The 24,941-nt window shown below is 36.6% G+C and overlaps 1 protein-coding gene across 1 annotated transcript in view; it reads left to right on the forward strand.

Moving 5' to 3' along the window:
• The first annotated feature begins 564 nt into the window (after positions 1 to 564).
• DNAH3 (dynein axonemal heavy chain 3) overlaps positions 565 to 24,941 on the forward strand; it is a 60,619-nt gene continuing 36,242 nt past the window's right edge. Inside the window, exons 1-26 of the mRNA XM_082064449.1 lie at positions 565 to 608; positions 2,086 to 2,181; positions 3,822 to 4,047; positions 4,589 to 4,658; positions 5,297 to 5,486; positions 6,029 to 6,218; positions 7,845 to 8,040; positions 8,995 to 9,120; positions 9,810 to 10,005; positions 10,505 to 10,684; positions 11,079 to 11,215; positions 11,370 to 11,475; positions 12,058 to 12,236; positions 13,606 to 13,790; positions 15,084 to 15,207; positions 15,762 to 15,915; positions 17,551 to 17,695; positions 17,975 to 18,186; positions 18,498 to 18,589; positions 19,019 to 19,133; positions 19,677 to 19,793; positions 21,146 to 21,325; positions 22,490 to 22,626; positions 23,327 to 23,528; positions 24,422 to 24,514; positions 24,823 to 24,933. Of these exons, the coding sequence (XP_081920575.1) occupies positions 576 to 608; positions 2,086 to 2,181; positions 3,822 to 4,047; positions 4,589 to 4,658; positions 5,297 to 5,486; positions 6,029 to 6,218; positions 7,845 to 8,040; positions 8,995 to 9,120; positions 9,810 to 10,005; positions 10,505 to 10,684; positions 11,079 to 11,215; positions 11,370 to 11,475; positions 12,058 to 12,236; positions 13,606 to 13,790; positions 15,084 to 15,207; positions 15,762 to 15,915; positions 17,551 to 17,695; positions 17,975 to 18,186; positions 18,498 to 18,589; positions 19,019 to 19,133; positions 19,677 to 19,793; positions 21,146 to 21,325; positions 22,490 to 22,626; positions 23,327 to 23,528; positions 24,422 to 24,514; positions 24,823 to 24,933 (3,792 nt within the window). The 5' untranslated portion in view covers positions 565 to 575. The remainder of the gene's footprint in view (positions 609 to 2,085; positions 2,182 to 3,821; positions 4,048 to 4,588; positions 4,659 to 5,296; positions 5,487 to 6,028; positions 6,219 to 7,844; positions 8,041 to 8,994; positions 9,121 to 9,809; positions 10,006 to 10,504; positions 10,685 to 11,078; positions 11,216 to 11,369; positions 11,476 to 12,057; positions 12,237 to 13,605; positions 13,791 to 15,083; positions 15,208 to 15,761; positions 15,916 to 17,550; positions 17,696 to 17,974; positions 18,187 to 18,497; positions 18,590 to 19,018; positions 19,134 to 19,676; positions 19,794 to 21,145; positions 21,326 to 22,489; positions 22,627 to 23,326; positions 23,529 to 24,421; positions 24,515 to 24,822; positions 24,934 to 24,941) is intronic.

Genomic DNA, 24,941 nt, shown 5'->3' on the forward strand with positions numbered 1-24,941 from the left:
CTCACCAAGCTGGGACCAGCAGAGGGACTGGTAACAAGGGCGTCTGCAGGTAGTACCTGCTCTTACCTGGCTTGCTTGTGCACTCTGAGGATGTGTAAGGCATGCTGGGCATCTCTCTCTTTCTCTTTTTTCATTCTGTTTGGCGTGTACTAATTTCTCATGGCCATTACAGCTCTGTCTCTGCGAACCACAATTAGGGGCCCGAAATCTCTGGGACATTAGAACAGGCACTGGGGAGGAAACTGGGTTTTGAGGAAAGTGGAAAGAGCAGGGTAGAAAAAATGTTGCTTGAAAGACATCTGGAGAGGGTTAGAAAAATTCAGGTGAAAAGTGAGCTTGAAGAGGAACGGAGGAAAGTGTGTGGTTTGGAGGGCAGGAAAGGATAGTGTTGTAAACAAGCAGGGGGAGAGCTGGGATTTTTCTTTGTCCTGGCAGCTGGGATAGAAAGCTGATTGCTTTGACACCTTGTGTAGTACCTGAAATGAGTCATTCTTTTCCAGTGCATTTAATGACAAGGATGCTTATATTGAGGGGGAGGACCAAAAACTTCTAGGCAAACAACAAAACAAGGAAAAATGAAGCCAACAGAGAGCCGGGGGCTCCTGAGGGTAAGTTCTTTCTGAACTGAGTGTGAAAGATTGATACCTTTTTCAAAACTTCAAATGAAATTGGCCATTACTGGTGATTAGTGATTTGACATTGCAAGAACTCTTATTTGAAGACACTCGTTCTTGTTGAATGTGCTTTGGACCTAAATCTTTATAATATACTTCTTAATAAGAATTCCTTTGCTCAAGCATTTAACTTTCTGAAAGCTTAGGTTGCATATAAATCAAGACTTGCTTTAGAATGAACAATGGCTTTCATAATAACTCTTGTACCTTTAAGAATGAACAAATCTCTTAAGAAACCGCATGGTTTATTCATTTTTAAAGTACCCCAAGGCCAAATCGTTTAGTCATTAATCAAGATCTTTTCATGCTGTCTTTAGTGGAATATACCTGGCAGTGATAATGTCTTGATTTCTGTGTGTCTGTGTGCAGGCACGCTGTGCAATACCAAGGAGCTAAATCAGATCAGTCCTTTCTCAAATTTTATTTCTAAATGGGCTTTACTATGATACGGAGTAGAGCACAATTTTGTCTGCTGGAAAATTAGGTTTGAGCAGCCTAGTTTTCCAGTCATATATCAGAAAGCAATAACCACATGATAAGTGTATTTACAATAATGTAAAAATGATTATATGTTATTCAGACATAATTGTAGTGAGTAAAAACTTCCCCTTTCATGGTGATTTGATTCACTGGTGTTCAGATACCAGATACTTCACCTCCTTTTTTAACAGTGTCACTATATATTTGGGAGTTTGTTCTTCATTAGTCTCCTAAATAAATTTGGTTTAGGAAGTCCGGAGCAGATTAGGGGTGAGGTTTCGGCCTATACTAAGGAAAGCTGCAGTTCAAGAACATCTTAAAGCACTGCAAGGCTGCATAATTTTGAGAAAATATCCCTAGAGAACTTTGTATGGAGTCCTGGAAGGCCACCTCAAAGTATTGTCACATTGAGGAGGTGGAACATGGTCCTAAGACATATTAGGTATTCTGCCATTTGTATTAAAACTCTTTGCGGAGTCCTTGTGAGCTATCAGTTGTTCCAGTAGCATCCTGGCAGTGTAGATTCTCCTGGAACTGGGTCATTATAGACATGAAAAGCTCTAGTGTTTGTTTTCTCCCCAGTAGTGCAGTTCACACAACTTGGACTGTTTCACTGTCAATTTGGCAGTCTGGTCGGTTTAATATTTTAACATCCAGTGTTTTTACCATTACAAACTCCACACAACATGGAGTTTTTAGTATAACTAAAAATATTTAAAACCATTTTAATTGTTTTCAGTGATATATTTTTTTTTAATCTGATATTTGTTGTTCATTAGAAGCTTTATCAAATGACTACAAAGAACAGGGCAATCTGAAAACTTCTTTTGCTGAGGAACCCACTCCACAGAATGTCCATTTCCCGAAGGAATCTTTTTCAAACCAGTGTATTTTGTAAATGTCTTTGAAGTTGTTTTTAATTTCTCTCTAGTCACAAAACGATTCTGTGTATAACATGAGTCATGCAAAACGGTTATCGGAGTTACCACCCCTACCTGCTTCTGCTGCACCTTCAGAATTGTACCAGGTATGTGCTCTCTCCCCTTGTGTCTGAGTATGCAGTAAATTACATGTGTGAGCATGATTTTAGGCATCATCTATTACCGGGCCCTGGGCAGATGAAGTAAAGGTAGGGAAAACTATTTAAATAGCTAAATAAAAGTACTAAGCAGATTGTTAGGTACTTCATTAGAGCTACTCTTATTTAGAAATTTGTTGTTAAAATATCTATTATGATATGGGTATTAAGCCTTGGCAGTTTAAATCTGTACTTTAAATTTCTAGTTAATTTGCTGTTAAATTTTGGATTAAATATTTTAAGTTTCTGGGGAAGAAAACAAACTGTAAAAATATTTTTCTTCCAAACAAATAGTGATTTCCCCCTCCCGCCCCGATTCTTGTATCAGTTTGTCCTCCAAAACTGTAATTCAGGGACCTACCCATCTGTCTAGTGTGTGCAGTGGAAGAAGTTGAACTGAAATGATTCTATGAACTTTCAGAAGCTAATTCAAGGAGTATGATTGCAGCAGTAGTGTGAATGCCTTTTTCTTTGCTGGTAAGTTTATCCCAGTCAGTCAGTAGGAAAATGCAAGGCAGATATAATAATCTTGCCTTATCCTGTATTTCAAACTGTATTATTGTTCTCACTGAAGCTCATGATAGATTGGGAAAAAAAAAAGCATAAATGCATCTATAGTATAAATGAGAAGAAGCTGGTTTACACTTTAATGTGCTGTCCTCTCAGAGGTCAGAAAAAGCTGAGAAGATGGGCTTAACTGCAGCTCCTGAGGGAATGACAGTGAGATGAGGGAACCAAAGATGGAATGTCATAAATATGTTTAGAAACTTTTTTTAAAGAATGATAGTGATGCTACATTGTAAAGAGGAAGGAACGGGCAATAGGGATGTGGTTGTGTTACTCCAATGAAGTAACAAATCATTAAACAAGATGTAAAAAAGCTGAATATGAATTTGGACTAAGAGCTTTAGGAATCATTGTATGAAGTACATTAATAATTCGCTCTTATGTACTTTTTCTCTCTGAGGGTATCTTGATAAGAAACGTACTTCCCGATCCCACATCCCTTATGCCTGTGAGCTGTCACATTAAATATAGACATCAGGACTGATGACACACCAATCAATAGATACCAATTCACCTGAGAAAACATGTAATGAACAAAGAAATCTATTGCAAATCCTGTATTGATGTAGGAGGGAGAGAAAGATGAGAGCTGAATTTGTTAACTTGTACTATTGTTCAACTATTACAAAGATTGAGTGCGAAAAGTAGACAGTTCATTACCAAAGGTTTGGGGAATAAGAATTTTCTAAATTATAGCAAATGTAAGGAGAAGAAGAAAAAAAGCAAATGGAGATTTTGGGGAGCAGAGAGTACTAGATAATGTACTAATGCCTCCTCTTGTAAAAAAGACCTTGATTATGCAAAAATGGCACAAGTACTCCTATTGAAGCATTGTGTAGAATTATACATGTGTGAAACATCAGGATCTAAAATAGCTTGGTGGTCAAATGACTCTAAGTCAAACTTACGTATTTGCTTTTTATGCTAATTGATATTTAACCCTGTTCTAGCTCTAGGAAGACTCTTTGAATTACTGTGCTGTGTAAAACTACTGCCTTTTTTTTTTTTTTCCCCAATTTCAGCTTGTCCTTAAGAGTGGCTGTTATCCTCCTTTGATGCAAGAAGCATCATGGACTTTGGCAGCTCCGTTCAAAGAACAGAGTCACTACCGAAGCCCAAGTGACTCCATAGCTAATAACTATACTCTTACTGCACAGGATTTAAAATTGAAAAATGTGCACAAATTAAAGTCCTCTTCAATGACAGGAACATCACTGGGTTCAGCAGAGCGGAGAAAAGCATCAGCACGTATCCATATTTGAATGTGTTCATAAGTTTAGCCTTGCTTATTCTGATCTCCAGTTGCTTACCTGATAAAGCAATACCTCTGGAAAAATCGCTTGTCTCTAATAAATGCTTACAAGCTTATCACCTCATGGTTAGTATAGGCAGTTTCCAAAAGCATGCATAACTTTAATGAAGGTAAGGCCAGTTTCCAAGTAATTAGTTAGGTTCATCCCTATACGTCCTATATAAGTGCTTTTATATTTGAAATAGAAGGTCCCAGTGGAGAACATACGTTTGTGCAGGGAGGTGAGTAAGCATTAAAGTCTTAAGCATGAGCTGAATGCTTTCCTGAAGATAGTTTATAGTCCCAGAATCAGCAACCTTATTTAACATGATTTAAATGTCTTGCTAAATGCTGAGTCAAAACTAAAGGCTTCTTTGTGACATTGTATTTTTCTGTGTTTCATTATCTGGTTAGATAGGCTCTATTTTTCATGAGTCTGAAATAATATCTTATTTCAAAAACATTCCTGTATGTGGTTTTCTTAACTGGTGCTTAAAGCTTTGAAAGAATTTGATCCTTCGAGGAAAAAGCTCAAACTTTCTCAAAGAAGTCAATGGAATTCTGATAGGTAATGCATTATAATGTTATATAGATACAGATGATTACAATCAGTCTAAATATCTGTTTTGTGCTTTAATGTTAAGCATCCAAGCATGAAATGGTGAGTCTCTACAAAGAAAATATTTGTGCATCAAGACTGAAATTCCATGGTGTGCTAAGTGAGCACCTTTAACTACTTCTTGGTGGCAGGACAAATTTCAGTCTTAGGCATGCTAAACAAAAGGTCTTCCTGTCACGATTATTGACTTGAGAACCCAGAGTTTAGTTACTAGAGATGCACATCGTAGAAATGGTTTTGCTAGGATTTTGGTAAGATAATCCCCTGAAAATAGGTGGAGATCTTGGGCAACTTAAATAATAGTGCTGTTAGGTCTGTCTGATGGAATTGCTTATAAGATGCTGCCTGTCTGAGTGATCTAGTGCGGTTGTAAGGTTTACATTATTGTATTATTTCTGTTAAAGTAGTATGCGATGTTATGCAATTTTACTGAGGTTTTTTTAATGAGTAACTGAAATACTTCATAGGTCATACTTTTCCTCAGTGCAGTGTCAGTGGTTTATGTAAGTGCTTGTCATTTGTCCATATTGATTTAAGAATCCATTGCTGCTTCTTTATTCACTGAACTTGTATTTATTGTTTTTCAGTACTACACCAACTTTGTTAAACAGTTTGGGTCCCATTTCACTGGGTGGACTTGCTCATATGCCAGAATTACGTGGCCGACATTACACAGACAACCACCCATTGACCCCAGAAGAACAATTTGTTGTCATGCACTTACGTGAGAAGGAGATTAGTAAGCGAGAAAAGTCACCTTCAGGAAATGATATAGAGGTATTTATATAATTTCTGTTTAAGATAAAAGTAGCAGCAGTAATAATCTGCAATATTTCTGTAAACTGTTTACTTACAAGTAGTTGAGAAAAGAAGGCAGTACATGAGGTTTAGAAGATGTAAACATTAAATATAGCAAACTGCTGTTAAATAGTGTCAACTCATTTCCTATGTGTTTCTCTTTCTAGCTACTCAGTCTGATATATGTTCTAATGGTTTTGCAAGTAGAAGTTTCTTCCCAAATTCTTAACCTCTCCCATTGTTGGCTAGCCGTTCAGTTATCAGCCATTTATTATGTTGCACTCAGTTCTATTTGGTCATATACTTACATCAAAACAGATGAAAGTATTGTAAAAAATGTCAGGCATTGACAGTGCTTTAAAAAGAACTCAGAGATATATAGCCAAAATCCTTTATATTCAAACACCTTTTAATTGTGGAAACGCTTCAAGTGATAGAAAAGCTAAAAATATTTTGTAGTAATTCATTATCTGTCAGAAAATTCATACAACAAGTGTAATATTTTTAACATTATTTTCTAGCGGTACTGTTACTACATACATAATGGAGTGCGGGAAGACATGCTGGCCCCTCAGGATAAGGAAGTGATGAATGTAATTTTAAGTTATATTCCAGCTCACCTTCTTGCTAACCCAGACCTGGAGAACTTACTTGCAAGTTTAAAAGAAGAGATTAAGGCGGACTATTCTGTCAACCTCATGAAAGCGATTGGTAAGCCTCAAAATCTCTTAGCAGTTCAGGGTATGTAGACATTGATTGCACTTTGAAAGCAAGTCTGCGTTCTATTCTTAGCATGCATGGAGAATTCCTTTGGGGTCAGTAGAACTGCGATAGATATCTGAGAGAGTATAATTCATGATCATGCTACGTAACTTTGCAGTTTCAACAAACATCTATGTACTAAACCCTACATCCCATCACTCAAATAGAGTAATTTCCAAGTTCAGTAGTTCTGGGTGTGTAGAATTGTTTTGTTCATACTTCTACAACATCCCATTCCTAATTCAAATCTAAATTGCATTCAAAATGCATAATTCTGCAGCTTCTCATCAGAGGTGTAAAGATCAAATGGTGGTAGCAAAAGAAATAAGAATGACATTGTGACTATAAAGATCGTGAGCACTGCAGCAAATTATTCATTGATGAATGTGCTTTGATTCATTGATGCATGTGCTTTGAAGTGCATGATAGACAAGGATGTGTCAACAGCACTTGAAGTATATTTGATCCTGTTGTGTGGAGAGGGTAAACTAGGCTGTTTTAACAGATGCTGCCCAGATTAGCTTCTTGTTATTCTGCAGAAAGTCAGTGATACCCATTAACAGCCACAGTCATCCGTCTTATAACTCCAGTGAAGTTGAATGTTACACTGGGATCATGTCACAAGTTCAGAGAATTTCATTTAAGACATTACAGGATTAAGGAAAATTAGATGACACATCGATGTGCATGATTACACTGCTCATGTTCAACAAATAGAAGATCATCATATATAGATAAATACAAAAAAGTCGTAATCCTTGAAATTCAGTAATGGCCATCCAAAAAGTGAATGTGAAAGAGAGAGTTCTGTAGAACGTAAGATTTTTTTAAATCGCTTTCCAGTAGTCTTACAGATTTTTTGGGTTTCCCACGTGTAAAATAATAATTTTCAGTTTTCTTAAATATGTTGACCAGTAAGTAGCTGTGGCCAGCATAAAAAGGAGAGATTGAACAGTTTTTGCTCTGCCTTCTATAGTCTGAGATCTTTCTAAGTACCCTTTAATCTGCTTTGTATCAATATCATGATTTTAGTGTTTGTAATCCCTTTTTGTGGAAATGCCAATGTCAATAAGGGGTAGTGAGTCTGCTTCCTGGTTTTTGTTCATGTCGTATGTAATGGGCCATTGGTCAGACCTGGTAGCACTTGAGTTTTGGCATTTAGCAGATCATAGATTAGCCCTTTGAATGCCATATCCTTCCTGGATGCAACAGATGATTCGTAAGATTTCTGCATTTTCATAAATGTTTAAGAAGCCTGGTTTATGGATGTGGAATTGAAGCACAATAATAAGTTTCAACTGGGAAGACAGAATGAAAAGCCATTTCTCCTGCCTCCCATTTGTAGAACCAGGACCAATTCTTGTTGTCTTTTTCTGAAATACTTTTATGGCCAAATTGGTAATTTGATTTTTGTGCTGTATTTCATCCTAAAAGCATGTGAGTAACTATATGACATTGTGTAAGTTTTAGATGTACAGGATTCGATGACTTCCTGAGCTATGGAGTTAGTGTGGTTTTATATGTGGGTTTTGACGATACATGCAGTCTCATCATGATATATATGATTTGTTCTAGTTGATTACATCTTGATGGATCCAGCTGAGAGAGAGAGGCTGTTTATTGGAAGTACCCCACGCCCTTTTCCCCAGAGGGTTGTCCGTGCACCAGTGCCATGGCACAACTCTTACAAAGAAGTCAAAAGCTGGATTGAAAGCAATCTATTCGTAGTGAATCCATTGATGCTCACTTTGCAACAGCTCTGGCATTCTGAGTAAGATGTCATATTCATAGGATCTTAATTAAATTGAGGATGTTTTTAGTTTATAGCTTGGTTAGAGAGTGCATCTGCTGACTTCTCTAAATATGCTGCAGAGATTCTGGGGGAGCCAGTAGAGAGAAAGTGGCAAAATCTGTTCTATTGTCTAACAGAGAGCCTTTAAGAATTTCAATATAAAATGCTTGTTTCCTGCAGACTCTGAATGAAAGTATGGATGTGTTTTACATGTCCACAGTGAAGAATGGTTAATTTCAGGACATGAAAAGATCATCCCCTTTGTTAAAAGATATTATCACTAAGTTAAGATTCAATGCTCAAATAAATAGTGATTTCGAATTGTTATCTTGATTCCTGTGCTTAACAAAATTAAATCTTAAAATCGACTATCTTTCAAATGTCTGTAGTTGGAAGTTGTTCTGGGGACGTTTGAAAACTGAGATATGTTTTCTTATGAAGTTAAATATGGTAAGTAGTCATCCTGAGAACTGTTTTTGCATTTGCAGGAACTTGAGCTCTTGTGTGTTCCAGACTGTGATATATGCCATGCTAATGATTTTTTTTTTTTCCTCACAGCGTAGCCAGGATAGGTACCTATTACTATTAATATGGAATAGAAGCAGTAGGTGTCATTCTATGTGTTCTTTAACACCTGGATACACTAATGAATCTAGGAAAGGAACAAGACATTATTCTGTCCATTTTAGCATAAAATTAACAATTTTAAATATAATAAGTACAAAGTGAAATTCGTCAAGCCTTTTATGTCTACCATAAAAAAAACACATTAGAAGTGCACTTGTTGGACAGCTTGGCAATGAAGCTATATGCATCAATGAAATGATAGTGTTAGTGTTTATAAATACATGAGACCTTCCTGACTGTATTTATTTATTTATTATTTTTAAACCAAATTCCATAAAATATCTACTATTTGTTTTACTTCCATAGGTATGGTCATCTAAGGTTTGTTCGCACTGAAGAAATACTTTGTGGGAACCTGCCACTGTTGCCTGCTGAATTTGAGGAGCTCATTCGAACACACTGTGTGGAAGCTCACAATATTCTTCAGAACGAGTCAGTGCCAGCTGTACTAACAGCAGATAAATTGAGCACCTGAGGGTCTGAGTTCCGTGAAGCTTCCTTTTTAAACATATCTCAGACTGAGATGGCACTAGTCCTGAGCACAAGGCTGCCAAACCAAAGGGGAAAATAGCAGAGAGGGGTAAACATCTAGGTGCTGAAAGAACTATTGAAACTGCAGGAACGTTTGCACAAGAGCAATGGGAATAAACTGACTGTGAATAAGTGTAGACTGGAAATTAGAAGGTTTCTAACCATGAGAGGATTGGAGTCTAAATCTATAAAAATGGGGACAGAAAATCAAACTTTTTTAGTTGTGGAAACTGATTAATTTAAGAAAGAGACTGTATGACGCAATAGCCTGCATTCTGCCACCTGAGATCTCTTCCAGACTCAAACTTCCCATTTAATGCTAATAATTCAATATTTGCACTAGTATTTTGTATATTCATTTAAACTAATAGTAGAGACCCATTATAGAAAGAGTCATTAGCTTAAAAAAATCAGATTTCCTCTGAGTCCTGGTAGGTACAGTTTTGTTTGACATCTAGTTAACAATTCTCTGCTGACCCTTTGAATTTTGCTCATTCTTTGGGTAACTTCTGAGCTTAGATTTCATTGCAAGGAGCAAAGTAAGACTAATAAGCTTTTAAAAACTTTGTCTCCATATTATTTCATTGTAGGTGGGTCCCAGCTTGTGCATCCATTTTCCTTCATCAAAAAGGGAAGTGGATTCAATTTGCTCCTGAAACTGACCGTGATTCCTCTCAGCAAGTTGAAAGCTATTTTCATTCTGTGGCAGCTCTAATGTCCTTACAGTTGCGTGAGATGGTTGTTAACTCCTTAGAAGATCTTCTTGCATTTTTTATGATCCACAAGGTATAGTGTGGGGTGTGGGGTTTGTTTGTTTGTTTGTTTAAAGCATTATAGCATCTACATTATGGATGTTGTCATGGATTAGGACTCCATTACTATAAAGGCAATTTGTGGGTAGGGCACTTCTTACTAACCATACAAGGCAATTTTAAAAAGGGATCTTGTATTTGGTCCTAGATTTTATTTCTGATAGGCATTATGGATATATTTTTTAGAGCTTTTGTTCTGTACAATAATCATTGCTTTACTTCTGTTACTTAAAGGAAAATCACGCAGTTGATCTTAAATCCAGTTTCATAATTCCAACTTCTATAGATTGATTTATGAGTCAGCACCTTAAAATCTTGTGTATTGGGGCATCAGTGTTTTCACTAAAGATCAGTGACAAAGGTCCCATTGGTGCTGTGTAGTTAAGAGGTCTGGGGGAGTTTGTGTCTTTTAAAAATCATTATAGTTATAGCTGACTTCTTTGGTGTGTACAATCTTCATTCTTTTCCCTAAGGATGGAAATGATTTTACAGAACCATATCAAGAAATGAAGTTCTTTGTGTCTCAGATACTAACAGTCAAACTCAACGTGGAAGAGCCCAAGATTGTCTTTGAGCCATCTTTGAAAGAATGTTGGGATTTAATCAGTCGTTGCTTCAGGGAGATCCTACACAGTGCTGAGGAACTTCCAAAGGTACGGAATAAATTATAGCTGCATACAAAGTTCAATCTGAATAAAAACTGTCTATGATATAAAAACTACGAATAGGGCAGAAAACTTGACAAATAGATGATAAAGATGAGGTTTGTTTATCACAGACTGTGTGACCTTTTGTGATTATAAAAGATAGCATAGGAATCATTCTTTTTCAGATTCAAGTTATGTTAAAGCCCTGGTTTGATTTTCAAATAGTTTTCACAAGCAAACTATGTGTGTAACCAAGCGTTAATTAAGAATCAGAGACTTTTCACATTGCAGGTTTTTTACCAAATAATACATTTTTTGAAGTGGTGTGTGAATGGGTAATAGAATGCCTTATTTTCTCTGTTGTGTGTATTATTGCAGTATTTGTAATGGTTCCCTTTAGGTAGAAAGACTTCTATTTCCAGAATTAAAAAGAGATGATCTCACGCTCCGTACAGTCAAACTACATGAATCATTGTTTTCAGAGTATGTGAACAAACTTGAAAAGGTCTTTGAGAGCAACATAGTTGGTCCACAGAAGTAAGTTTTGGCTGCTAACTTTATTACCCGTCCAAACCCTCAGATTCATAACACTGTCCATTTGACGCAAACAGTTTGAGTTTATTTGTTTCTTATTATAGAGGATCTTCACATTGAAATCTTATGTTTGTTTTTGTGATCTTCTGTGTTTAAGGTATTTAAACGTGTACAGGAAATACAGCAATCTTTTGAACAATGACGTTCAGCAAGATGTCACCGATTTCTTGAAAGAAGGTCCTTCTTTAGAAGCTTTAGCAGAGGTAACATGTGACTGACAGCTGCTACATGTTCTTACAGCAGCTAACACATCACACTTGACTTCCTTACATACTGCCTAAAGAACTCCCATTCAAATCACTTGGTTTACCATTGGGGATACTAGGGGAGCCATCTCAGTTTACATAGCCCCTCACTGTAGGGCTGCTGGGCAAATGGAGAAGGAGATTTTGTTATAGCCCTCTCCTATGAGTTTTGTTGGGTCCTACTAGAAGTCCAGTGGAAGGCTGCCCAGAATATTTGGTGAATCTGCATCTTGCTGGTCCTTCGACTCTCTTGTCCTTAGTCAGCTTTCTCTACTTTTCTCTCTGCATTCCCAAGTTAGCCTCTGGCTGAATACTTTTTTAGGCAACTTGTGGCGTTCCTTAGTTTGGTGTTACTGTACAAAGCTTCCAGCCCTAGAATCTGTGGATAGGAGCTGAGCTCTGCCAATACGAAAAATAGTCATTCTTTCTCTTTGGAATATATTATCCATTTGCTGGATGGGGACTAATTAGTTGTTGTTCAGTGTTTTTTATCCATGGACTTTAAGGAAAAATAACAGATTTATTATTTTCCATTTGTAGAAGATTGACAGCTTGACAAAACTGAAAAGAGAGATTGCTTCCATGCATATCACTGTCCCTCTGGCCATGTTCTGTCTGGATGCTTTACAGCTGAATGAGGAACTCTGCAATCGGACCCAAAATCTTAAAGACAGATTGACTGAATTTGCAGTAATGGAAAACAGAGCATTAAATACAAGGTACATGTTGTTAACACACATGGGTCTGGTTGTCTGCATATCTGTGGGTGAGATAACTTTATTAATTACTGGGATTTCTAGTGCTGACCAGACATGTACAAGGACACCAAAGTAGGTATTTAAAATTAACAGGAACAGAAATACTTGTAAGTAAACATCTAACTTATTCTGTATAGGGTGTACATAGAGATTAGACTGGAAATACGCTATTTTTCTTTCTTCCTTTGCTGACCTACTAGGATTTGGGTTGAGGTCCTTGCTTCCCCTGCTGGTGTCCAGCTAAAGCACCATGAAGACTGTACTGTGCAGCTCTGCATTTCTCTTGTTCCTGTTTGTTGTTGTTGTTGGTTTTGGGTTTGTTTTTGGTTTGTTTGTTTGTTTTACTTTTCCCCTTTGCCACCTCTCCCCCCTGCCCAGGGAAATAATGTTCCTGATTTCATTTAAGAAGGAAAAAAAAAGAAACAAGACCTTGAAAATATAATTTGGCTCCAATGTAGTGGGATAATCCAGGTTACGTGAATAAAAAAAAAACCCTGCCCCCCACAAACACCAAAAATCCCCAAGCAAAAAAGCCCCAATTAAAGAATACTTCCACAGTGAACTGAGAGACAGTCATCGTAAAGAAGTGATTCAACCCGCCTATCTAAAAAGCATCTCCAGGTGGAGATGACCCACAGTCTAGAGGGGCCTCTCTGCCTCCACTTACTGTGGAGGGGATCTGGACAATCAGTGAGCTGTGACAAGAGCTCATGCTGAACACCTCACATTTGGAAGGCTTGAGTTGGTCTAAATGAACCTGTCCTTTGGATATGGTTGCTCTGTGCATGCCTGCTGTCTGTAGAGATATTTGTAGTATCGAACTAGAATCTGGAACAAGAAAATGTATCACCGGGAAGAGGGAAAATAGCAGGATTTTTTTCCTTTCTGCATTTTCTGTTCCCACATGCAATGTAAAATAAACTTGGTTATTTAATATTTTTTCTCTTTATAACTTTGTTTCATACTACACACTTGATTTTATTGTTGTGGGGGGATCAAGTGAGCTCTTGCTTAATGCATTCAGTTTTTCTGCAGCAGATTGGGACTTGAAAAGGAAATTGTATACCTACTGCAAGGAAATGATTAATATGCTGTTAATTGTAGTTTGGAATCAATTTAGCAATCATTCTATTATATATCAATTCTTGTAAACAGAGTAGGACAGATTGTACAGAGTAAAATGACATCCTTTATAAATGCCTGTGTGTATTCAATTGGAATAATTAATTTATGAATTTATTCTTGTTTAAAAGACAAACTTCATTGACAAGATCTTGCATCTCTCTTCACTTACGATCCCAGTGGTGTGTCTGTTTTCTTTTTGTTGTAGAATTTGCGATGACTATAATTCAATTGCATGTAGAATGAGAGAGGTGCCTCAGAACACTGAAGAACTAGTGGAACTTGATGCATACTTAAAGAAATCCAGTGAAGTTACTGTTCTTCAACTGAGAAAGGAGGTTGTGGGAGCAGCACGCAGACTGGAATTCCTCATGAACTATGCCGATCTTTCTTGTATGTCTCAACTGCAGAATATAAAAGTATTCACATGAAAATGTTTTTATATAGATATTGGGCTCTGCATGCATAGATGTTGCCTCTTCTAGAATGCTAATGGAAAGCTCCAAAAGAGACAGAAAGCAAATAAAAGTAATTTAGTAGAGGCCAAAATGTACCAATGCAGGAAGGAATGGTTAGGGAAATGGCATACAGCACAGACAGCGCTTTTTTTCTGTGTTTCACATCATGTCTTGGACATTATCAGATTAATGTCATATAATCTGGCCAAATGGTGTTATACTTCTATGTTATTCAATACAAAGTCTTCAGTGAAAAACCACGTCTCGAAGGCTCTATGACAGCTTTTAGAAAGTGTGAGAACTTGCATCTGTGCAGTTGAGTATTAGGTCAGCGGAGGCCATTTGCTGTTTTGCTGTGATGGTTTGCTGTTCCTGGCTAATACAAAGGCTGTTCTCCAAGAGAAACATCTATAGAAGTTACCTTTAGTTTGCACTTCTATTCAAAGCATAAACATGCTGAATGTTATTTGCCATACATAAAACCAAAGAGCAGTTATATGACTGCATACCCATTTTAGTGGCAGGATGTTCCTTTCCCCTTCAGCAGAATACACTCTCAGATAGACAGTGATAGAAATAACTAGGACATGCTATGTTTACTAGAATTTCTTTCTGGTAAAAATTTAGGATGCCTATGGAAGCCAGGACATTTTTCTGTTACATTTTGGACTGGAGTGTTTGCATGAGTAGTATTTCATAATTACATCTTCTTTGGGTTTATAAACACATGTCCTGCAGTCAGCTGTAATGAGCTATGTGCACTGACCAAATAGACAGATATGAAGATGGAGTTGTCTGCTCATTGTAGTTATTATGTTCTAGCTTTTGTGAATAATTCAGCATTTACACATTATGGACTAAAAATGGTTTAAACCTTACTATTATCCACCTTAGGTGCATGTAGTTGAATGGCATTGATATTCTGTAATAGCTGTTCTGACTGATTTTCTCTGCTTAGCTAAGATCTAATTCAGACAATTTCACATTCTTAACTTGATTTTGGAGTTTTACTGTCAGTCTAACTTGTTTTAGGGAACAGTTCTCTTTGCAGTGAAGATAATTCAGCCAGCAGCTTGAAATATGTAGCTTCTTAGACAACCTGTTCCTAAATGTAGTTTTAGCTATTTAGCTTACTCTTCACAACAGTCATTCTATTAGATCACTGGTTAAAAGATATTTTCTTAAAGGTGTCTATATGTATATGTGTGTGTGTGTATTTTTTTTTTAGATGATGACATAAACCTGAATAGCACCGTTCTCCATTGGCTTGATCAGATTGAGATAGTATTTGATGACTGTAGAGATCTGTTGTCTGACAGGAGGAGTCATTTAGAGGCGATTTTGCTTGAAAGGTATGGTGTTAAGACATTTTCTTTCACTGGATATTATAAATTATAAATCACATTGTCAGTAAAAGGGAGATAATGTCAAAGAAGGAAAACTTGGAAAGAGGCTGAGAAAGTAATGAAGAAACCTGGTTTACAGTATTATGGAGAGTTCAGAAAAATACCATTGATGAGGGCAGATTAGAATGTTCCTATGTTTAAATAGGTCTGAAAGGAGGAATGAAGGATGTTGCTGTGATATTCATAATTTTATCTTGCATTACACATAATTTTGTTATACTGTTTTCACTCTTCCTGTATCTCTTCCAAGTATTGAAGGTAGCAAATGTAAGTGAACTAAATCAATTGGGATGTTTGAAAATGAATATTGAATTCTAATCCTGTAAACGGCGTAGTATTGATATAACGGATTAATTGGTTTTCACCTGCATCTGTATTTACTTTACACTAGTACTGAGACCAGATTTCATTTGACAGTGCTTGTTATAATTAACAAAATAATGGAGACCTGGTAAGGAATGAACCAGAGCATGGCATTACCTTGGCTATCTTCACCTCAGGTGTTCTCAGTTTGAGGAAACTCTCGAAGGTTACAACAGAGAAGTAGAAAGCTACAGAAAGCGGGATGTCATTAGCACAGAAGAAATGAAGAACAATGCTGAGAAATTTAAAGAGTTAAATAAGAATCTAGATAATGCACTAGCAGAATATGAGGTTAGTATTTATTAGTGAAGTATGGAGTGTGTTGCAATGTGCTGGATGAGCAAAAGTTCGGTTCCTGTCCTGTTTTTTTCAGGGTTCTGGCCATATATTGTCACGGTGGCTTTAAAGTTTCCAAATTCACAAACATGTGGCAAATATCTTGTTGCACCAGCATGCATTACTATTGCTGAGTTGAAGAGCATGTTTTTCGTGGAAAAAAGTTGAGGGAGTTTTTAAAATTGAAATACTGAATTTCGGTGTTTCCGAGCAGTCAGTAGTAGCAGGATGTTATGCACAAAACCCAGAATTCTTGTGGCGGAGTTGGCAGGAGCAGAATGTTAGGGAGGTGGCATTTTCTCTGCAAGATGGTTTGTGCTACTGGAGCTGTGTTTTCAGTCCCCTTGCTTGTCCTCTGAATAAAACCAAATGTTTTTTCCACTGTTTGTATCATTTCCAGAAGTTGTCTATAGGCCTTGTGTATGTGTTTAAAACAGAAAGGAAAGTTTCAGATGCTAGAGGGAAGCTGACAACCAAGATTCCTAGATTCTATTCTGGGCTCTCCATCCAGGGTACTGTGTGGTTCTAGGCTGAATAGTTTGTCTTCGCTGTGCCTCTGCTGGGAAATGAGAATGGTTACATTTGAGTGATCTCACAGGCATTATGAGGCTTAATTAATCTTCTAAATCACAGTGAGACAATGAGATATCTCCATATATGGAGCCTCAAGGATCAAGATTTTAATTAAGTCTCACTCAAAAGAGAAAATTGAACCAATTAAGTTAGTCTAGGATTTAGATAAATTGCTGTTCCTACATATCAACATCTTAATCTGATTTAAAGGCATCTAGTATGTTTAATTAGTGTGAGTTAACTACACTGATATGATGTTATAGGCACATCAGAATAAGTAATTAAGTTTCTTAATACATATTCCCAATGAGGGGTGTATCCACAGAATTTAAATGACATGACAGTGAGGTTAGTGAATATGTGAATTTAAAAATTATCTTGGAATGTGGATATTTTAAGTTTGCCTGCCTGCATTTCACATCAAATGATTAAAAGTTTTGTAAAGGTCTGTTAGCATTGTAAAAGCACAGACTTGGGACTCAACTTGAATTCAGTGTCTGCATTTCAGACAGCGTTTCTCTTTGCATGTTGATTTATACTGTAAGGTCTTTTGGACAAAGACGATATCTTGCTGTGAATAAACACAGCAATTAATATCTGTTTTGGTTGGAGCTTCCAGATAATTCTGTAATAAAAAAAAAAATCATGAGTATAAAAAATTCCTCTGAGTCTGTGTGACTGAGGAGCTTGCAGGCAGGTTTCAAAGGGGGTTGGTAACTTGTGAGCCTCGGTTTCACTGAATGCCATGGTGCATTAGCTGTTTCTGAAGTAGATACAGATTTTTTAAATCATTTGAGTAGTAAAAGATGCCAACAAATAACTAGGGGAATTTTTAAGAACATAGTTATCTTATTTACCTAAAATCCACAGGCATAAATCTACAAACCTGGCTGGCTTTATGACATGTAAAAAAGTTGTATTAAATATTACCTATTTAAAAGTTTAAACAGCAGTAGGAATATTGATATATATGATGGAAGTAAGATTATTTTTTCTCTCTTTTTCCTCTCTTTAAAGGCTATTAATAAAGAAGAGGACTTACTCCAGCGGCAGAAGACTCAGTTTCCTCTATTGCAACTTATAATGGCAAACAAACAACCCTTTGAGCAACTTTGGGTAACAGCCTATGAATTCCATACCAAATCTGAGGAATGGATGAATGGTGAGACTTCATTTAATGAAATGTCTCATTTTCAGTTAGTTAAGTAGAAGCTGAAAGGATTGATTAGTTGTGAGAAAATAATTTTGAAGGAATAAATGCTGTAAAGCAGTGTGAAATACAGTTGTTGACTTGGATTTTGCATTAAGATATTTTTATTTTTTGTAACACAACAGATTTCCATTTAAAGGAGAATTACTATAAATACATGTAAATAAACCACCCTGGCAGTCTCCTTGTGCTGATTTGCCTGCTGTGCTTTATTTATATTATTGTGTTCAGGATCTATCCAGAAGTTGAAAGCTGATGAAATTACTGAAGAAGTTGGAAATATGTGGAGGATTATGTACAAGCTCAGTAAGAGTTTTCCAGATTTGCCTGGGCCTAGATGCATAGCAGAAACTATGAAATTTAGGATTGATAAATTTAAACAGCATCTTCCTGTCATGTCAATTGCCTGCAATCGTGGGATGAAGGAGAGACATTGGGAGCAGGTACTTTCAGCTCTGCTTTCTACCACAGAATCTGTGACAGTTCAATGTACTACTCCATAGATTCCATACTGTGAAATACAGCAGTAGCTCTGTATGTCACAATAAAAAGATCTTTTATCCTGTTACATGACAGATCCATTTTTGAAATTTTTAAGGTATAGGTAGGAGCCTGTTTGAATTAATGATTTATGGCCGAAAAGCATATTGGGAGGTTGCATTCATACTACTTGAGCACTTTTTTCTTGCTGTTTGAGAAGTCTGTTACAAACATGCATCTTGATAATAGATATTATTTTTTACTTTGCTTTCAGATTAGTAAAATTGTAGGATGTGAGATCAGACCTGATGAAACTACTGCTCTTAAAAACATATTGGAATTTGGACTCTCAAAATATATTGATCAGTAAGAAGTTTACTCTGTTATCTTTTTTCTTCTTTTTGACATTCACTGTATTTCATCTGTCAGATACCAAATATTAGTTTGTTGGGTTTTTTTGTGCTGTCAGACCTTGCTGTAAAATCAGCTGTATTTTGTCAAGCTGTGGGTGGAACTGTTGGTTGTTCTTGTAGCACAAAGGCACCAAAAAGCAGTCATATTTGTAAACCACTTAATTTGCATATTCAGATTTTTATATCTGTGTTTATCTTCAAATTAATACCTCTAACTTGGCAAGCCTGAAATAGCAAAAATATTCCCTGAAAGAAAAGTCTATGATAATATTAACAAATCCATATGAAAGGTAGTCTGATATGCATCTCTACCTACAACTGCTTTTTTACTCTTCAGTTATGTTGCAAAGAGTTTTCAAAGATACGATTTATTTCAATTTAGGCTGGAACCTATTGGAGCAGCTGCAAGTAAGGAGTATTCCTTAGAGAAATCAATAGAGAAAATGAAATCAGACTGGGTCAACATGCAGTTCGGTCTGGTGAAATACAGGGATACTGTGAGTAAACACCAAATCAGTATATATGTATGTATTGTTGAAAATAATTACTTTGATTCTGAATACCAGTTGAGAAATACTAGAGGGAGATTCCTGCTGATTTGTTGTGGCATAATGGAAAGTAGTATGGTAGCCCGGAGCCTGGGAAAGTGTCTCCATTACTACATATCCTTACAGTTCGACCTTATTATCTGGATAACTTGTGATCTCAACATGCTCATCCTAGCAAATCTGTAAGCCTGAGAACTTCCGCGGTGTCGCATGGAAAGCTGGTTAGTAGTGCAATTTTAACTTGTCCAGGAGAAATAAGAAATTGCTTGCAGTCCAAAAGATGGAGTCAGAAGTCGCCAGCATCCCTGGCTGGCTTCCAGAGATACTGTTTCATGACTTCAAGCACATTGCAGGCTTTCTCAGTGCCTTGCTACTGTCTTACCTTCAGCCAGAACACAGAAGGGCAAACAGGAAGCTGAATGAGGGTGAGGTTTATGAGCGGTGAAATAAAGCAACGGCTATTTGCCTTATCAAAACATGATGTGTTTACAGGGCACTAACATCCTGTCAGCGATTGATGACATCCAGCTTTTGCTGGATGATCACATCCTTAAGACTCAGACAATGTGTGGCTCTCCCTTCATCAAACCAATAGAAGCTGAATGCCGGGTAAGGAAAAGCTGGTTTGACTGAGCTTGTGTGTCTCGTAATGTGCTTTCCCCAAGTGCTTTAAGGTATTTAGGCCTTATGAAAAGTTCCATAGTTTTAACTGTTTCTATGAACACACATTGGTATTCTTCTTCAAGTGCTTTGAACTAATGGTTTCCAGACAAACATATGCAAAGCTTGCTTTGCAGCTAAATAAATTGTAATTGCATTGCTAATCTAGTGATTATAAGCATGGGGTTTTAGTTGAATGTCTTGTGAATGGGTCAGCTGATTTAAACAAATCCTCCTGCGTTGTGTGAAAAGACATAGGTCTGTCAGTTGTGAGGGATAATTTATTTGTAATCCTCTAGTATTGACACAACCCATAAGGGTTTTTAAGTCTTTTTCGTTAGCTGTCCTACCATTTTGTAAAGATGTGATATTTGTTGAAGATGATGAATTTCTAACAGGAAGATTATGCAGAAAGCAGGGACTTCTTTCCCATCAGTATTTAATATCACTGGCCTAATAGTGATGATTTGTAAGCAGTGCCAAGACCTAAATTCTGTCCTTTCCTGTGGACTTTAGCCAAGTCATAGGTAAAGCTGAATTCTGCTTTCCAGTAGAGCTGGTGAAATGAAAGGGAACAATTAATACACAGCTGTCTAAACAATGTCCACGTACCTTCTGCAGAGTAATGAACAATTAAGGGTAGCGGTGTTCACTCCCTGCAGTCCGTTCTCTTGCATGTCCCTGATGCTGTAGACTGTTAAAGTCACAAAAGCAACGCTATCTGAAATTCTTTATTCAAAAAGAATCTCTCTCTAGTTGTGAAACCAATTTGTACTGCTAGAGTTGCATGAAGTAGCTTTTTTGGGGGGTCAGAGATTGAACCCACTTTATATAGGGTCTGTGCACTGACATTTACTTGGTCTGCTGAATACCTGGTAAAGCTTTTATCTTTTCATTGATTATAAGATAGAAAGTACACACGTACAATTAAAAGAAGAGATTCTGGATTGCTATGCTAGTCATTTCTGCACTTCTTAGGCAACTGTCTCACAACTTGCTGTAGAAAGTGCTAGTGAATGAATATGTGTATTGTTTATAAGAAATATTTCTATGTTTATTAGTGTTTGTTTTTAAATAACAAAGTTTCTCCCTCTCTTAAAATCATTCCGTTGTTTGTGGCTTGTTTGGGGTTTGTTTTGTTGGTGTGTGGTGTTTTGTTGTTTGTTTATTTCTTTTGTGCTTTGAAGACAAGCAACTCATGCTCTTTGATTCCTCAGTGTAGTTAGTTATTGATATAATTTCTTAAATAGTATTATTATTAAAAATAAATTTTAATTAAATATTAAATGTTTTCATTACAGGCTTGGGAAGATAAGCTGCGTTTAATGCAAGCTATTCTAGATAGCTGTTTAAAATGTCAGGCAACGTGGTTGTATTTGGAACCAATTTTTAGTTCAGAAGACATTAGAGCTCAAATGCCTGAAGAGGGCAGAAAGTTTGGGGTTGTGGATGCATACTGGAAGGACATTATGGCACAAGTGGTAAGTGCTTGCGTTTAATAAATTGTGTATTATTTTTACACACATCTGTTAACATGAATATTACTACAATGAAGACATACTAGCTTTTCTGGAGCTAATATTTGTATTTAAGTCACAAGAAGGTATAACACAGAGTGGAAAATCCTTTCCTAAATGCCACCAAAATCTAGTCATGCAGTAAAAGTGGTAGATGAAATTGTTACTGCCTTGAGACTACTATAAAGCTGGATATTGCGGGATGAATTAGAGCACAAGTAACATTCTAATTCTCAATTTTCTGCCTGGTTAAATGATCAGAATTAGGTAGAAATATGAATGATTTGAACTTTCAGGATCTGCTTCAGAGTTCACTGACAATCTGTACAAAGTCTTTTCAGGATACAGTTAGATTTTGCGTTAGGTTTTTAAGGCATACACATTATTAGAGCAACTAAATGGATTTTTTTTTTTGTTTTTTTTGCATATGGTTGTACTCTCAGATGTAGTGGAATGGTTAGTCAGAGCTTTGGTGAATACGTACTGATATTATAGTGTGTCAGGATAAGATAATGGGGATAGTAAGTGCAATTGAGTATCCTGTTGAGTTTCCTGTAACTAAGGAGGTGGGTAAGAGGCCAGATACTTAGTGGTAGTGTGAGCTGAGATGGTTGTCAAAAACATCAGGAGTGTGATAAAGCTGTTGAAATAATCAGCGTAAATAAACAGAAGTTGAGACCTGTCTAACAGCTCAGACTCTGAATGATGAAGCCTGTTCTGAAACAGGTGTATCCTTTCAAATTAAGAGAGGCATTATCAGAAAGAAAAAATGCAACCTAGATGGCAGGAATTGTCATATACTATGGCTCTGTTTTACAGAACTTATTTGTGGATGGAAAAAAATGTAGTAAGCCCAATCACAGAAGCTAGCACCAAAGATTTTAATTCCTGTAGACATTTCCTTGCTCCGTTATTGTCTGTAAAGTTCAAATTGCTAAAACTGACAGTCTGAAAGGAAAAAACATCAAATAATGCATATATATTGAGTAACATGAGGGCACACTACAGAGAAGAATTAATATATAGCTTTTTAGCCTCCTGCAATGTGTGTGATTGATTATGACAATTTTAATGTAGAAACCTATTGCAACTTCTAGCACTTTCTGCTGTGTATTTGTTTTTATAAAGGAGAAAGACACAAAGGTGCTTGTAGCAACTGAACAACCCAGGATGTTAGACAGACTTCAAGAAGCAAATACTCTCTTAGAAGACGTTCAAAAGGGGTTGAATACTTACTTGGAGAAGAAAAGATTATTTTTCCCAAGGTAAATTAATTAAACAGGCCAAAGTTAGTGACAAGAAGCTATAAACTCTTTCAAACAATTTGTACTGAACCGAAAAGTCTCATTTTATAAACACATGTGGGACACAGTCCTGTGCAAGAAAAATGAAAACCTGTTAATTTCTTTAGACATTAATTTTCCCCTGTTCCAGTTAAATTTGCAGTGCCAGGGACAGGCAGAGGCGGGGAGGCAAAATCTGTCTAGCACAGTGTAAACTTATGATTAGAAAGACATTATTACATACAGGGCATTTTTGAAGGAACTTGCTACCTCCCGTGGCTGATTTGCAATTACGTCTCTGCCCTGCCCACTTTAGTTGTGCAGAGGCGTGTGATATATAGGAGTTACATAAGATTATGAGGAAAAAGATTCTGTGTTTTCATAAGGTACCTATTAGCTGCATAGATACATCTTGTCTTTCCTGTGTGAGACAGAGAGCTCTTCTTTCTTCCTCTGCATAAAATGATGGTCATATTGAAATTTTGAAAAAACAGGTGTGATGAGTCTTATAATGTTAAAAATCGCTTAAGAAATGAAATTTGAGGTAATAATTTCCCCTCTGTTATACTTGACTCCTAAGCAACCATAAAACCAATTCCATTTATCTTGCATTAATGGATTATTAATGATTATTTTCATAATTGGAAAGTGCATATTCATTAATTGTATTTTTTTCTGACAGATTCTTTTTCCTGTCTAATGACGAGCTGCTTGAAATACTTTCTGAAACAAAGGATCCCCTTCGAGTACAACCGCATTTAAAGAAGTGTTTTGAAGGAATTGCTAAACTGGAGTTCACAGAAAATCTGGAGATCGTAGGCATGATCAGTTCAGAGAAAGAAATTGTTCCTTTCACAGATAAAATCTATCCAGCAAATGCAAAAGTAATTTTTTAAGCTATATGATATTACATTAATACTTTGCCTAAAGTGTATTTTTTGGAGGAATGAGGATCAGATCATGACAGGTGTTTAGGAAGTGAGAGTGCAGACTAGTATTCTAGAACAAAAAGGATTTCCTACAAAAAGGAATAAGACATACCAATTTTAGGGTTAATTCCCTTAGGCACTTTTCTGCAGCTTTACATACCTGCTATTTTTAAGATGAGATAGATACATGGATGAGAGAGATAGAAAGATAGATAGCTATAGCTAGCTAGCTAGATAGATAGATATAAACCTAGCTTTCTGTATACCTACATATATAATATTGCACAGCATGGCTGAGACAGAGAGGAATGAGGGAAATGGTGACAGTGAAGAATCAGAGCATTAGTTCAAAAGGGGTCTGAGCAGAAATAGCATTATAAGTTTTGAAAAGTATCTCAGTTCCAGCTTTTTCTGTTGTTCTCAATGTGAAGGTATGGAGCTAAATTGCTGTATGGTAACCAAAAAGAGATGAAAGGTGGGGCATGTTATGAGTTACAGTGTTTTCCCTAACGCCTCCAGAACAAAACACACCCTGGATTAAAATGACCAAGCTTAACTGACCATGCAAGCTGTGATCTGCTTTTTTTGTTTATGCTTATATGAAACATATCCAGCTGTTTCTTCAGCTGGATTGTCTTTAGAGCTAGCTTATCTGCCTTCAGACAGTGTTATACTGCAGTATTGCCTGTCGGAATCTGGGAAATTTCAACCTTTCTTCCTCCCTATATGCTATACCCAGATCCGAAGAAAGTGTATTTAAGCCTAACACATTTCAAATAATTTGCCCTTTAAGAGGAATATAATCAGGAAATGTGTATTGACTAGGAACTGTTTTTCTTTTTTTGAAGGGTATGGTAGAAAAATGGCTTTTGCAAGTAGAGGAAATGATGCTGGCCAGTGTAAGACAAGTTATTGAAGATGGCATAAAAGGATATATCGAGGTAATTATTCGTGAATTATAGTATAACATAGATTTCACAAGCAACTGTATGTGAACAGGTTGCTCAAATTCTTAACCAGGGAAACATTTTTAAAGCTGAGTGGAATCCGTCTCTCTTTGTTCAGTGGTACCAGTCTGAAGTTTTAACTCTGAATTTCTTGAAGAAGAAAGTATCAAAGCTTTCCATCCCGATTCTCATTTATTTACAGCACAAGACAAAATACATTTGGGGAAAGTAATTGTTTTCAGTGCCATAATCTAATCTGTTTTTATGACTTTCTATGTCTGGAATGAATCTTTTTGTTTAAGGTTCCTCGAAAAATATGGGTACTTCAGTGGCCTGGACAAGTGGTTATTTGCGTTTCATCCATTTACTGGACAGAAGAAGTGTCTGAAGCTATAAGGGAAGGCACTTTACAAGTAAGATT

The sequence above is a fragment of the Streptopelia decaocto genome (genome assembly GCF_964273445.1).
Source record: "Streptopelia decaocto genome assembly, chromosome: 13".
NCBI lineage: Eukaryota > Metazoa > Chordata > Aves > Columbiformes > Columbidae > Streptopelia > Streptopelia decaocto.